The sequence below is a fragment of the Atractosteus spatula genome, unplaced genomic scaffold (assembly GCF_055471065.1).
Source record: "Atractosteus spatula isolate fAtrSpa1 unplaced genomic scaffold, fAtrSpa1.hap1 Scaffold_60, whole genome shotgun sequence".
NCBI lineage: Eukaryota > Metazoa > Chordata > Actinopteri > Semionotiformes > Lepisosteidae > Atractosteus > Atractosteus spatula.
Window position 1 is genome coordinate 1 of NW_028296891.1, and position 12,655 is coordinate 12,655.

At 51.2% G+C, this 12,655-nt stretch overlaps 1 protein-coding gene across 1 annotated transcript; it reads right to left on the bottom strand.

The window, feature by feature from the left end:
- Nucleotides 1-7: 7 nt before the first annotated feature.
- On the bottom strand, nucleotides 8-10,051 carry LOC148806031 (uncharacterized; the record flags this gene model as incomplete). The annotated part of the gene is made up of 3 exons (XM_088909685.1): nucleotides 9,936-10,051; nucleotides 8,559-8,610; nucleotides 8-8,306 (listed from the first exon to the last, which is right to left on the bottom strand). Coding segments are annotated over exons 2-3 (8,342 nt in total), but the record flags the coding sequence as incomplete, so codon positions are not given.
- Between the last annotated feature and the right edge of the window lie 2,604 nt (nucleotides 10,052-12,655).

Here is a 12,655-nt window from a genome sequence, read left to right on the forward strand (position 1 = left end):
GGGTGGCTCAGTTGTAGTGGGAGGTGTAGTTGTTGTAGTGGGAGGTGTGGTTGCTGTAGTTGGAGGCTGAGTTGTTGTCGTGGGAGGTGTGGTTGTTGTAGTGGGTGGCTCAGTTGTAGTGGGAGGTGTAGTTGTTGTAGTGGGAGGTGTGGTTGCTGTAGTTGGAGGCTCAGTTGTTGTCGTGGGAGACTCAGTTGTTGTAGTGGGAGGTGTGGTTGTTGTCGTGGGAGGTGTGGTAGTTGTCGTGGGAGGTGTGGTTCTTGTAGTGGGAGGCTCAGTTGTTGTCGTGGGAGGTGTGGTTGTTGTAGTGGGAGGTTCAGTTGTTGTTGTGGGAGGTGTGGTTGTTGTAGTGGGAGGCTCAGTTGTTGTCGTGGGAGGTGTGGTTGTTGTCGTGGGAGGCTCAGTTGTTGTCGTGGGAGGCTCAGTTGTTGTAGTGGGAGTTGTGGTTGTTGTAGTGGGTGGCTCAGTTGTTGTCGTGGGAGTTGTGGTTGTTGTAGTGGGAGGCTCAGTTGTTGTCGTGGGAGGTGTGGTAGTTGTAGTGGGTGGCTCAGTTGTAGTGGGAGGTGAGGTAGTTGTAGTGGGTGGCTCAGTTGTCGTGGGAGGTGTGGTTGTTGACGTGGGAGGTGTGGTTGTTGTAGTGGGGGGTGTGGTTGTAGTCGGAGGTGTGGTTGTTGTCGTGGGAGGTGTGGTTGTTGTAGTGGGAGGTGTGGTAGTGGGAGGTGTGGTAGTTGTAGTGGGTGGCTCAGTTGTAGTGGGAGGTGTGGTTGTTGTAGTGGGAGGCTCGGTTGTTGTTGTGGGAGCTGTGGTTGTAGTGGGAGGCTCAGTTGTTGTCGTGGGAGGTGTGGTTGTTGTAGTGGGAGGCTGAGTTGTTGTCGTGGGAGGTGTGGTTGTCGTGGGAGGCTCGGTTGTTGTCGTGGGAGGTGTGGTTGTTGTAGTGGGAGGTTCAGTTGTTGCGGGTGTTGTTGTAGTCAGAGGTGTGGTTGTTGTCGTGGGAGGTTCTGTTGTTGTCGTGGGAGGTTTGGTTGTAGTGGGAGGTGTGGTAGTTGTAGTGGGTGGCTCAGTTGTAGTGGGAGGTGTGGTTGTTGTAGTCGGAGGCTGAGTTGTCGTCGTGGGAGGTGTGGTTGTTGTAGTGGGTGGCTCAGTTGTAGTGGGAGGTGTGGTTGTTGTAGTGGGAGGCTCAGTTGTACTGGTTGGTGTGGTTGTTGTTGTGGGAGGTGTGGTTGTTGTAGTGGGAGGCTCGGTTGTTGTCGTGGGAGTTGTGGTTGTAGTGGGAGGCTCAGTTGTTGTCGTGGAAGGTGTGGTTGTAGTGGGAGGTGTGGTAGTTGTAGTGGGTGGCTCAGTTGTAGTGGGAGGTGTGGTTGTTGTAGTGTGAGGCTCAGTGGTTGTTGTGGGAGGTGTGGTTGTTGTAGTGGGAGGCTCAGTTGTTGTCGTGGGAGGTGTGGTTGTAGTGGGAGGCTCAGTTGTTGTTGTGGGAGTTGTGGTTGTAGTGGGAGGCTCAGTTGTTGTCGTGGGAGGTGTGGTTGTAGTGGGAGGCTCGGTTGTTGTCGTGGGAGGTGTGGTTGTTGTAGTGGGAGGTTCAGTTGTTGGGGGTGTTGTTGTAGTCAGAGGTGTAGTTGTTGTCGTTGGAGGTTCTGTTGTTGTCGTGGGAGGTGTGGTTGTAGTGGAAGTTGTGGTAGTTGTAGTGGGTGGCTCAGTTGTAGTGGGAGGTGTGGTTGTTGTAGTGGGAGGCTGAGTTGTCGTCATGGGAGGTGTGGTTGTTGTAGTGGGAGGCTCAGTTGTTGTTGTGGGAGGTGTGGTTGTAGTGGGAGGTGTGGTTGTTGTTGTGGGGGGTGTGGTTGTTGTAGTGGGAGGCTCAGTTGTTGTGGGAGTTGTGGTTGTTGTCGTGGGAGGCTCGGTTGTTGTCGTGGGAGGCTCGGTTGTTGTCGTGGGAGGCTCAGTTGTTGTCGTGGGAGACTCAGTTGTTGTAGTGGGAGGCTCAATTGTTGTTGTGGGAGGTGTGGTTGTTGTAGTGGGAGGCTCGGTTGTTGTCGTGGGAGTTGTGGTTGTTGTAGTGGGAGGTTCAGTTGTTGTCGTGGGAGGTGTGGTTGTAGTGGGAGGTGTGGTAGTTGTAGTGGGTGGCTCAGTTGTAGTGGGTGGCATGGTTGTTGTAGTGAGAGGTGTGGTTGTTGTAGTGGGAGGCTGAGTTGTTGTCGTGGGAGGTGTGGTTGTTGTAGTGGGAGGCTCAGTTGTTGTCGTGGGGGGTGTGGTTGTTGTAGTGGGTGGCTCAGTTGTAGTGGGAGGTGTGGTTGTTGTAGTGGGAGGATGAGTTGTTGTCGTGGGAGGTGTGGTTGTTGTCGTGGGAGGCTCAGTTGTTGTCGTGGGAGGTGTGGTTGATGTAGTGGGAGGCTCAGTTGTTGTTGTGGGAGGTGTGGTTGTTGTAGTGGGAGGCTGAGTTGTTGTCGTGGGAGGTGTGGTTGTTGTAGTGGGAGGCTCAGTTGTTGTCGTGGGGGGTGTGGTTGTTGTAGTGGGTGGCTCAGTTGTAGTGGGAGGTGTGGTTGTTGTAGTGGGAGGCTCAGTTGTTGTCGTGGGAGGTGTGGTTGTTGTCGTGGGAGGCTCAGTTGTTGTCGTGGGAGGTGTGGTTGATGTAGTGGGAGGCTCAGTTGTTGTCGTCGGAGGTGTGGTTGTTGTAGTGGGAGACTCAGTTGTTGTCGTGGGAGGTGTGGTTGTTGTAGTGGGAGGTTCAGTTGTTGTGGGGGGTGTGGTTGTTGTCGTGGGGGGTGTGGTTGTAGTCAGAGGTGTGGTTGTTGTCGTGGGAGGTTCTGTTGTTGTCGTGGGAGGTGTGGTTGTAGTGGGAGGTGTGGTTGTTGTAGTGGGAGGCTGAGTTGTTGTCGTGGGGGGTGTGGTTGTTGTAGTGGGTGGCTCAGTTGTAGTGGGAGGTGTGGTTGTTGTAGTGGGAGGATGAGTTGTTGTCGTGGGAGGTGTGGTTGTTGTAGTGGGAGGCTCAGTTGTTGTCGTGGGAGGTGTGGTTGTTGTAGTGGGAGGATGAGTTGTTGTCGTGGGAGGTGTGGTTGTTGTAGTGGGAGGCTCAGTTGTTGTCGTGGGGGGTGTGGTTGTTGTAGTGGGTGGCTCAGTTGTAGTGGGAGGTGTGGTTGTTGTAGTGGGAGGATGAGTTGTTGTCGTGGGAGGTGTGGTTGTTGTAGTGGGACGCTCAGTTGTTGTCGTGGGAGGTGTGGTTGTTGTCGTGGGAGGCTCAGTTGTTGTCGTGGGAGGTGTGGTTGATGTAGTGGGAGGCTCAGTTGTTGTCGTCGGAGGTGTGGTTGTTGTAGTGGGAGGCTCAGTTGTTGTCGTGGGAGGTGTGGTTGTTGTAGTGGGAGGTTCAGTTGTTGTGGGGGGTGTGGTTGTTGTCGTGGGGGGTGTGGTTGTAGTCGGAGGTGTGGTTGTTGTCGTGGGAGGTTCTGTTGTTGTCGTGGGAGGTGTGGTTGTAGTGGGAGTTGTGGTTGTTGTAGTGGGAGGCTCAGTTGTTGTCGTGGGAGGTGTGGTTGTAGTGGGAGGTGTGGTTGTTGTAGTTGGTGGCTCAGTTGTAGTGGGAGGTGTGGTTGTTGTAGTGGGAGGCTGAGTTGTTGTCGTGGGAGGTGTGGTTGTTGTAGTGGGAGGCTCAGTTGTTGTCGTCGGAGGTGTGGTTGTTGTAGTGGGAGGCTCAGTTGTTGTCGTGGGAGGTGTGGTTGTTGTAGTGGGAGGTTCAGTTGTTGTGGGGGGTGTGGTTGTAGTCGGAGGTGTGGTTGTTGTCGTGGTAGGTTCTGTTGTTGTCGTGGGAGATGTGGTTGTAGTGGGAGGTGTGGTAGTTGTAGTGGGTGGCTCAGTTGTAGTGGGAGGTGTGGTTGTTGTAGTGGGAGGTGTGGTTGTTGTAGTGGGAGGCTCGGTTGTTGTTGTGGGAGGTGTGGTTGTTGTAGTGGGAGGCTCGGTTGTTGTTGTGGGAGTTGTGGTTGTAGTGGGAGGCTCAGTTGTTGTCGTGGGAGGCTGAGTTGTTGTCGTGGGAGGTGTGGTTGTAGTGGGAGGACTGGTTGTTGTCGTGGGAGGCTCGGTTGTTGTCGTGGGAGGTGTGGGTGTTGTAGTGGGAGGTTCAGTTGTTGGGGGTGTTGTTGTAGTCAGAGGTGTGGTTGTTGTCGTGGGAGGTTCTGTTGTTGTCGTGGGAGGTGTGGTTGTAGTGGGAGGTGTGGTAGTTGTAGTGGGCGTGTCAGTTGTAGTGGGTGGTGTGGTTGTTGTAGTGGGAGGCTGAGTTGTCGTCGTGGGAGGTGTGGTTGTTGTAGTGGGAGGCTCAGTTGTTGTTGTGGGAGGTGTGGTTGTAGTGGGAGGTGTGGTTGTTGTTGTGGGGGGTGTGGTTGTTGTAGTGGGAGGCTCAGTTGTTGTGGGAGTTGTGGTTGTTGTAGTGGGAGGCTCAGTTGTTGTCGTGGGAGGTGTGGTTGTTGTAGTGGGAGGTTCAGTTGTCGTGGGGGGTGTGGTTGTTGTTGTGGGGGGTGTGGTTGTAGTCAGAGGTGTGGTTGTTGTCGTGGGAGGTGTGGTTGTTGTCGTGGGAGGCTCACTTGTTGTAGTGGGAGGCTCACTTGTTGTTGTGGGAGGTGTGGTTGTTGTAGTGGGAGGCTCGGTTGTTGTCATGGGAGTTGTGGTTGTTGTAGTGGGAGGTTCAGTTGTTGTCGTGGGAGGTGTGGTTGTAGTGGGAGGTGTGGTAGTTGTAGTGGGTGGCTCAGTTGTAGTGGGTGGCGTGGTTGTTGTAGTGGGAGGTGTGGTTGTTGTAGTGGGAGGCTGAGTTGTCGTCGTGGGAGGTGTGGTTGTTGTAGTGGGAGGCTCAGTTGTTGTCGTGGGGGGTGTGGTTGTTGTAGTGGGTGGCTCAGTTGTAGTGGGAGGTGTGGTTGTTGTAGTGGGAGGATGAGTTGTTGTCGTGGGAGGCTCAGTTGTTGTCGTGGGAGGCTCAGTTGTTGTCGTGGGAGGTGTGGTTGTTGTCGTGGGAGGCTCAGTTGTTGTCGTGGGAGGTGTGGTTGTAGTGGGAGGCTCAGTTGTTGTGGGAGGTGTGGTTGTTGTAGTGGGAGGCTCAGTTGTTGTGGGAGGTGTGGTTGTTGTAGTGGGAGGCTCGGTTGTTGTCGTGGGAGGTGTGGTTGTTGTAGTGGGAGGCTCAGTTGTTGTCGTGGGAGGTGTGGTTGTTGTAGTGGGAGGCTCAGTTGTTGTCGTGGGAGGTGTGGTTGTTGTAGTGGGAGGCTCAGTTGTTGTCGTGGGAGGTGTGGTTGTTGTAGTGGGAGGTTCAGTTGTTGTGGGGGGTGTGGTTGTTGTCGTGGGGGGTGTGGTTGTAGTGGGAGGTGTGGTAGTTGTAGTTGGTGGCTCAGTTGTAGTGGGAGGTGTGGTTGTTGTAGTGGGAGGTGTGGTTGTTGTAGTGGGAGGCTCGGTTGTTGTTGTGGGAGATGTGGTTGTTGTGGGAGGCTCGGTTGTTGTTGTGGGAGTTGTGGTTGTAGTGGGAGGCTCAGTTGTTGTCGTGGGAGGCTGAGTTGTTGTCGTGGGAGGTGTGGTTGTAGTGGGAGGACTGGTTGTTGTCGTGGGAGGCTCGGTTGTTGTCGTGGGAGGTGTGGTTGTTGTAGTGGGAGGTTCAGTTGTTGGGGGTGTTGTTGTAGTCAGAGGTGTGGTTGTTGTCGTGGGAGGTTCTGTTGTTGTCGTGGGAGGTGTGGTTGTAGTGGGAGGTGTGGTAGTTGTAGTGGGTGGGTCAGTTGTAGTGGGAGGTGTGGTTGTTGTAGTGGGAGGCTGAGTTGTCGTCGTGGGAGGTGTGGTTGTTGTAGTGGGAGGCTCAGTTGTTGTTGTGGGAGGTGTGGTTGTAGTGGGAGGTGTGGTTGTTGTTGTGGGGGGTGTGGTTGTTGTAGTGGGAGGCTCAGTTGTTGTGGGAGTTGTGGTTGTTGTAGTGGGAGGCTCAGTTGTTGTCGTGGGAGGTGTGGTTGTTGTAGTGGGAGGTTCAGTTGTCGTGGGGGGTGTGGTTGTTGTTGTGGGGGGTGTGGTTGTAGTCAGAGGTGTGGTTGTTGTCGTGGGAGGTGTGGTTGTTGTCGTGGGAGGCTCAGTTGTTGTAGTGGGAGGCTCACTTGTTGTTGTGGGAGGTGTGGTTGTTGTAGTGGGAGGCTCGGTTGTTGTCATGGGAGTTGTGGTTGTTGTAGTGGGAGGTTCAGTTGTTGTCGTGGGAGGTGTGGTTGTAGTGGGAGGTGTGGTAGTTGTAGTGGGTGGCTCAGTTGTAGTGGGTGGCGTGGTTGTTGTAGTGGGAGGTGTGGTTGTTGTAGTGGGAGGCTGAGTTGTTGTCGTGGGAGGTGTGGTTGTTGTAGTGGGAGGCTCAGTTGTTGTCGTGGGGGGTGTGGTTGTTGTAGTGGGTGGCTCAGTTGTAGTGGGAGGTGTGGTTGTTGTAGTGGGAGGCTCAGTTGTTGTCGTGGGAGGCTCAGTTGTTGTCGTGGGAGGCTCAGTTGTTGTCGTGGGAGGTGTGGTTGTTGTCGTGGGAGACTCAGTTGTTGTCGTGGGAGGTGTGGTTGTAGTGGGAGGCTCAGTTGTTGTTGTGGGAGGTGTGGTTGTTGTAGTGGGAGGCTCCGTTGTTGTGGGAGGTGTGGTTGTTGTAGTGGGAGGCTCGGTTGTTGTCGTGGGAGGTGTGGTTGTTGTAGTGGGAGGCTCAGTTGTTGTCGTCGGAGGTGTGGTTGTTGTAGTGGGAGGCTCAGTTGTTGTCGTGGGAGGTGTGGTTGTTGTAGTGGGAGGCTCAGTTGTTGTCGTGGGAGGTGTGGTTGTTGTAGTGGGAGGTTCAGTTGTTGTGGGGGGTGTGGTTGTTGTCGTGGGGGGTGTGGTTGTAGTCGGAGGTGTGGTTGTAGTGGGAGGTGTGGTTGTTGTAGTGGGTGGCTCAGTTGTAGTGGGAGGTGTGGTTGTTGTAGTGGGAGGCTGAGTTGTTGTCGTGGGAGGTGTGGTTGTTGTAGTGGGAGGCTCAGTTGTTGTTGTGGGAGGTGTGGTTGTTGTCGTGGGAGGTGTGGTTGTAGTGGGAGGTGTGGTTGTTGTGGGGGGTGTGGTTGTTGTAGTGGGGGGTGTGGTGGTAGTGGGAGGTGTGGTAGTTGTCGTGGGAGGCTCAGTTGTTGTGGGAGGTGTGGTTGTTGTAGTGGGAGGTGTGGTTGTTGTGGGAGGTGTGGTTGTAGTGGGAGGCTCAGTTGTTGTCGTGGAAGGTGTGGTTGTTGTAGTGGGAGGCTCAGTTGTTGTCGTGGGAGGTGTGGTTGTTGTAGTGGGAGGCTCGGTTGTTGTAGTGGGAGGCTCAGTTGTTGTGGGAGGTGTGGTTGTTGTAGTGGGAGGTGTGGTTGTTGTTGTGGGTGGCTCAGTTGTCGTGGGAGGTGTGGTTGTTGTAGTGGGAGGCTCAGTTGTTGTCGTGGGAGGTGTGGTTGTTGTAGTGGGAAGCTCAGTTGTTGTCGTGGGAGGTGTGGTTGTTGTAGTGGGAGGCTCAGTTGTTGTCGTGGGAGGTGTGGTTGTTGTAGTGGGAGGCTCGGTTGTTGTCGTGGGAGGTGTGGTTATTGTAGTGGGAGGCTCGGTTGTTGTAGTGGGAGGCTCAGTTGTTGTGGGAGGTGTGGTTGTTGTAGTGGGAGGTGTGGTTGTTGTAGTGGGTGGTTCAGTTGTAGTGGGAGGTGTGGTTGTTGTAGTGGGAGGCTCAGTTGTTGTCGTGGGAGGTGTGGTTTTTGTAGTGGGAAGCTCAGTTGTTGTAGTGGGAGGTTCAGTTGTTGTAGTGGGAGGTGTGGTTGTTGTAGTGGGAGGCTCAGTTGTTGTCGTGGGAGGTGTGGTTGTTGTAGTGGGAAGCTCAGTTGTTGTCGTGGGAGGTGTGGTTGTTGTAGTGGGAGGCTCAGTTGTTGTAGTGGGAGGTGTGGTTGTTGTAGTGGGAGGCTCAGTTGTTGTCGTGGGAGGTGTGGTTGTTGTAGTGGGAAGCTCAGTTGTTGTCGTGGGAGGTGTGGTTGTTGTAGTGGGAAGCTCAGTTGTTGTAGTGGGAGGTGTGGTTGTTGTAGTGGGAGGCTCAGTTGTAGTGGGAGGTGTGGTTGTTGTAGTGGGAGGCTCAGTTGTTGTCGTGGGAGGTGTGGTTGTTGTAGTGGGAAGCTCAGTTGTTGTCGTGGGAGGTGTGGTTGTTGTAGTGGGAGGTTCAGTTGTTGTGGGGGGTGTGGTTGTAGTCGGGGGTGTGGTTGTTGTCGTGGGAGGTTCGGTTGTTGTCGTGGGAGGTTCTGTTGTTGTTGTGGGAGGTTCGGTTGTCGCAGTAGGAGTCTCAGTAGTTGCTGAGGTTGTTTGTGCCACTGCTGTTGCTATGGGAGAAGAGATAGTGAGGTTTAATTTGTTACACATGACACATGACATACTGTACAGTCGATCGTAATAATCATGTGACGGGTTTGCCGATGTAAAAGAGTATTTATTCTGTTTTCACAAGCAATAATTTCTGAGCATGAGTACCAGCACGCAGCATTGCCCGTGCTCGTCTCTGGGCAGGGTTACTGGTAATGATGACTGATTTCTTGATAACTTGTCAGTGCCGTTGCTCGGAATGAGTTACTCACTGGCCAGCAGGAGAATCAGGACAGGTCCCACCATCGTCCCCATGGTGACGACCTGGAAGAGTTCAAAATGCAGTATAAATGCAGTATAAACAGAGTTTAACGACAGGAAGTTGTCAGATCACGTTTACGCATACCTTAGCTTTGTGCAACAATGCTCAGTCATCTATGTTCCAAGATATTATTGTATTACCAACAGTCTTATCTATTATAAATATATTTCCATATTACACTTCACTCAGGCTCATCTCTGTTAGAAATACACTATAGTTCAGACTCATTCATCTCCTAAAAATCCTATTTCATAGTTCAGCCAGAGTCATCTCTGTTATACATATGTTATTTTATGTGCCAGATCGTCTCATTTGTGTTAGGAATGCATTATTAGGTAGTTCAAGCAGAGTAGGCTCTGCTTATGTTTCTGATAGACTCTTATCTGTTATAGATACATTTGTACATAGTTCAAAGGGAGTCATCTCTGTTATAAATATATAATTACATAGTTCAGGCACAGTCATCTCTGTTATAAATATATTCTATAACTATATTTTGTGATATTAGCATAGTTCAGACAGATTTATCTCTGTTATATATGCTGTATTATTATTAAGATATTACCACACTGTTCTACACTCTACTGCAGTACACTAGTCATCATGAGGAGTTAACCACAATCTGTTATAAAAATATTATTCTACAATTCCGACAGACTCTTCTCTGTTTTGAATATATTATCCTATCGTTCAGATTACTATTACAGTATTAATAGTTTACTGGAGTATGATATACTACTGTATAAAACACTGTGGTAAGTTACGGTATACAATACAACAATATGGTAAACTATGATATAATCTGTATGATTATACTATAATCTATGTATTGTAATGCAGTAAACTACAGTATACTGTACTGTATCACACTGCAGTGAACTACAGTATACTGTACTGGAGCACACTGCAGTAAATTACAGTACCCTACTGGAGCACACTGCAGTAAACTACAGTATACTGTACTGTATCACGCTGCAGTGAACTACAGTATACTGTACTGGAGCACACTGCAGTAAACTACACTATACTGTACTGTATCACGCTGCAGTAAACTACAGTGTACACTACTGGAGCACACTGCAGTAAACTACAGTGTACACTACTGGAGCACACTGCAGTAAACTACAGTATACTGTACTGTATCACGCTGCAGTGAACTACAGTATACTGTACTGGAGCACACTGCAGTAAATTACAGTACACTACTGGAGCACACTGTAGTAAACTACAGTATACTGTGCTGTTTCACCCTGAGCAGACACAGAGAGTGTGGGGTCTCTGTCCTCCTGTGTCTCTCTCTGCTGGGAGTTCACAGGTCTGGACTCACCTGGGGCAGTAGGAGTCCTGCGAGTTCTGGTCTGGTCTGGTCCAGCTAGAGGTGTCCTGTTATTCCAGAGGGCTGATCCACCTGCACTGTCTCACCTGTGATCTGTCTCTGTCTGGTCCTGCGTCTCCCAGCTCTTATAACCTGGGTACAGACCAGACCGACAGCTCTCACATTCCAAAATAAACACCCGTGCAGCGAGCTGTAGGCATTACCCCCAAACCCCCTGACGCTCTCTGAAGAGCCCCACCCTTTCCTGCGATATCATCGCATCGCGCGGACCTTAAATGGACCAGATAAGAGGAGGTATGTGGTTCGGCCACAAATCAGCAGTGCTCTGGAATCCACATCGAATTCCTACAGATACAGGTTTGACAGGAAGAATCGGGGAGAGTCTGAAGAGTCAATATCAATTCTCAGCACTTAACCACAGCCACACATGATAACTATACCTCCTTCCACCTGTACACACACACTACTGTACCTCCTACACCTGTACACATACACACTACTGTAACTCCTTACACCTGTACACACACACCCTACTGTACCCCTCTACACCTGTACACACACACTACTGTACCTCCTTACACCTGTACACACACACACACTACTGTACCTCCTACACCTGTACACACACACTACTGTACCCCTCTACACCTGTACACACACACCCTACTGTACCTCCTACACCTGTACACACACACTACTGTACCCCTCTACACCTGTACACACACACCCTACTGTACCCCTCTACACCTGTACACACACACCCTACTGTACCTCCTACACCTGTACACACACACTACTGTACCTCCTTACACCTATACACACACACCCTACTGTACCTCCTTACACCTGTACACACACACTACTGTACCTCCTACACCTGTACACACACACCCTACTGTACCTCCTACACCTGTACACACACCCTACTGTACCCCCCTACACCTGTACACACACACCCTACTGTACCCCCCTACACCTGTACACACACACACTACTACACCTGTACACATACACACTACTGTAACTCCTACACCTGTACACCTGTACACACACACTACTGTACCTCCTTACACCTGTACACACACACACTATTGTACCTCCTACACCTGTACACACACACTACTGTACCCCTCTACACCTGTACACGCACACACTACTGTACCTCCTACACCTGTACACACACACTACTGTACCTCCTTACACCTGTACACACACACTACTGTACCCCTCTACACCTGTACACACACACACTACTGTACCTCCTTACACCTGTACACACACACCCTACTGTACCCCTCTACACCTGTACACACACTACTGTACCTCCTTACACCTGTACACACACTACTGTACCTCCTACACCTGTACACACACACTGCTGTACCCCCCTACACCTGTACACACACACACTACTGTACCTCCTTACACCTGTACACACACACTACTGTACCTCCTTAAACCTGTACACACACCCTACTGTACCCCTCTACACCTGTACACACACTACTGTACCTCCTTACACCTGTACACACACCCTACTGTACCCCTCTACACCTGTACACACACTACTGTACCTCCTTACACCTGTACACACACCCTACTGTACCTCCTTACACATGTACACACACACCCTATTGTACCCCTCTACACCTGTACACACACCCTACTGTACCTCCTTACACCTGTACACACACACACCCTACTGTACCTCCTTACACCTGTACACACACACTACTGTACCCCACTACACCTGTACACACACACACTACTGTACACCCCTACACCTGTAAACACACACTACTGTACCTCCTTACACCTGTACACACACACTACTGTACCTCCTTACACCTGTACACACACACTACTGTACCTCCTTACACCTATACACACACACCCTACTGTACCTCCTTACACCTGTACACACACACTACTGTACCTCCTACACCTGTACACACACACTACTGTACCCCCTACACCTGTACACACACACCCTACTGTACCCCCCTACACCTGTACACACACACTACTACACCTGTACACATACACACTACTGTAACTCCTACACCTGTATACCTGTACACACACACTATTGTACCTCCTACACCTGTACACACACACTACTGTACCCCTCTACACCTGTACACGCACACACTACTGTACCTCCTTACACCTGTACACACACACTACTGTACCCCTCTACACCTGTACACACACACACTACTGTACCTCCTTACACCTGTACACACACACACTACTGTATCTCCTTACACCTGTACACACACACTACTGTACCTCCTTACACCTGTACACACACACCCTACTGTACCCCTCTACACCTGTACACACACTACTGTACCTCCTTACACCTGTATACACACCCTACTGTACCTCTTTACACCTGTACACACACTACTGTACCTCCTACACCTGTACACACACACTGCTGTACCCCCCTACACCTGTACACACACACACTACTGTACCTCCTTACACCTATACACACACACTACTGTACCTCCTTAAACCTGTACACACACCCTACTGTACCCCTCTACACCTGTACACACACTACTGTACCTCCTTACACCTGTACACACACCCTACTGTACCCCTCTACACCTGTACACACACTACTGTACCTCCTTACACCTGTACACACACCCTACTGTACCTCCTTACACATGTACACACACACCCTATTGTACCCCTCT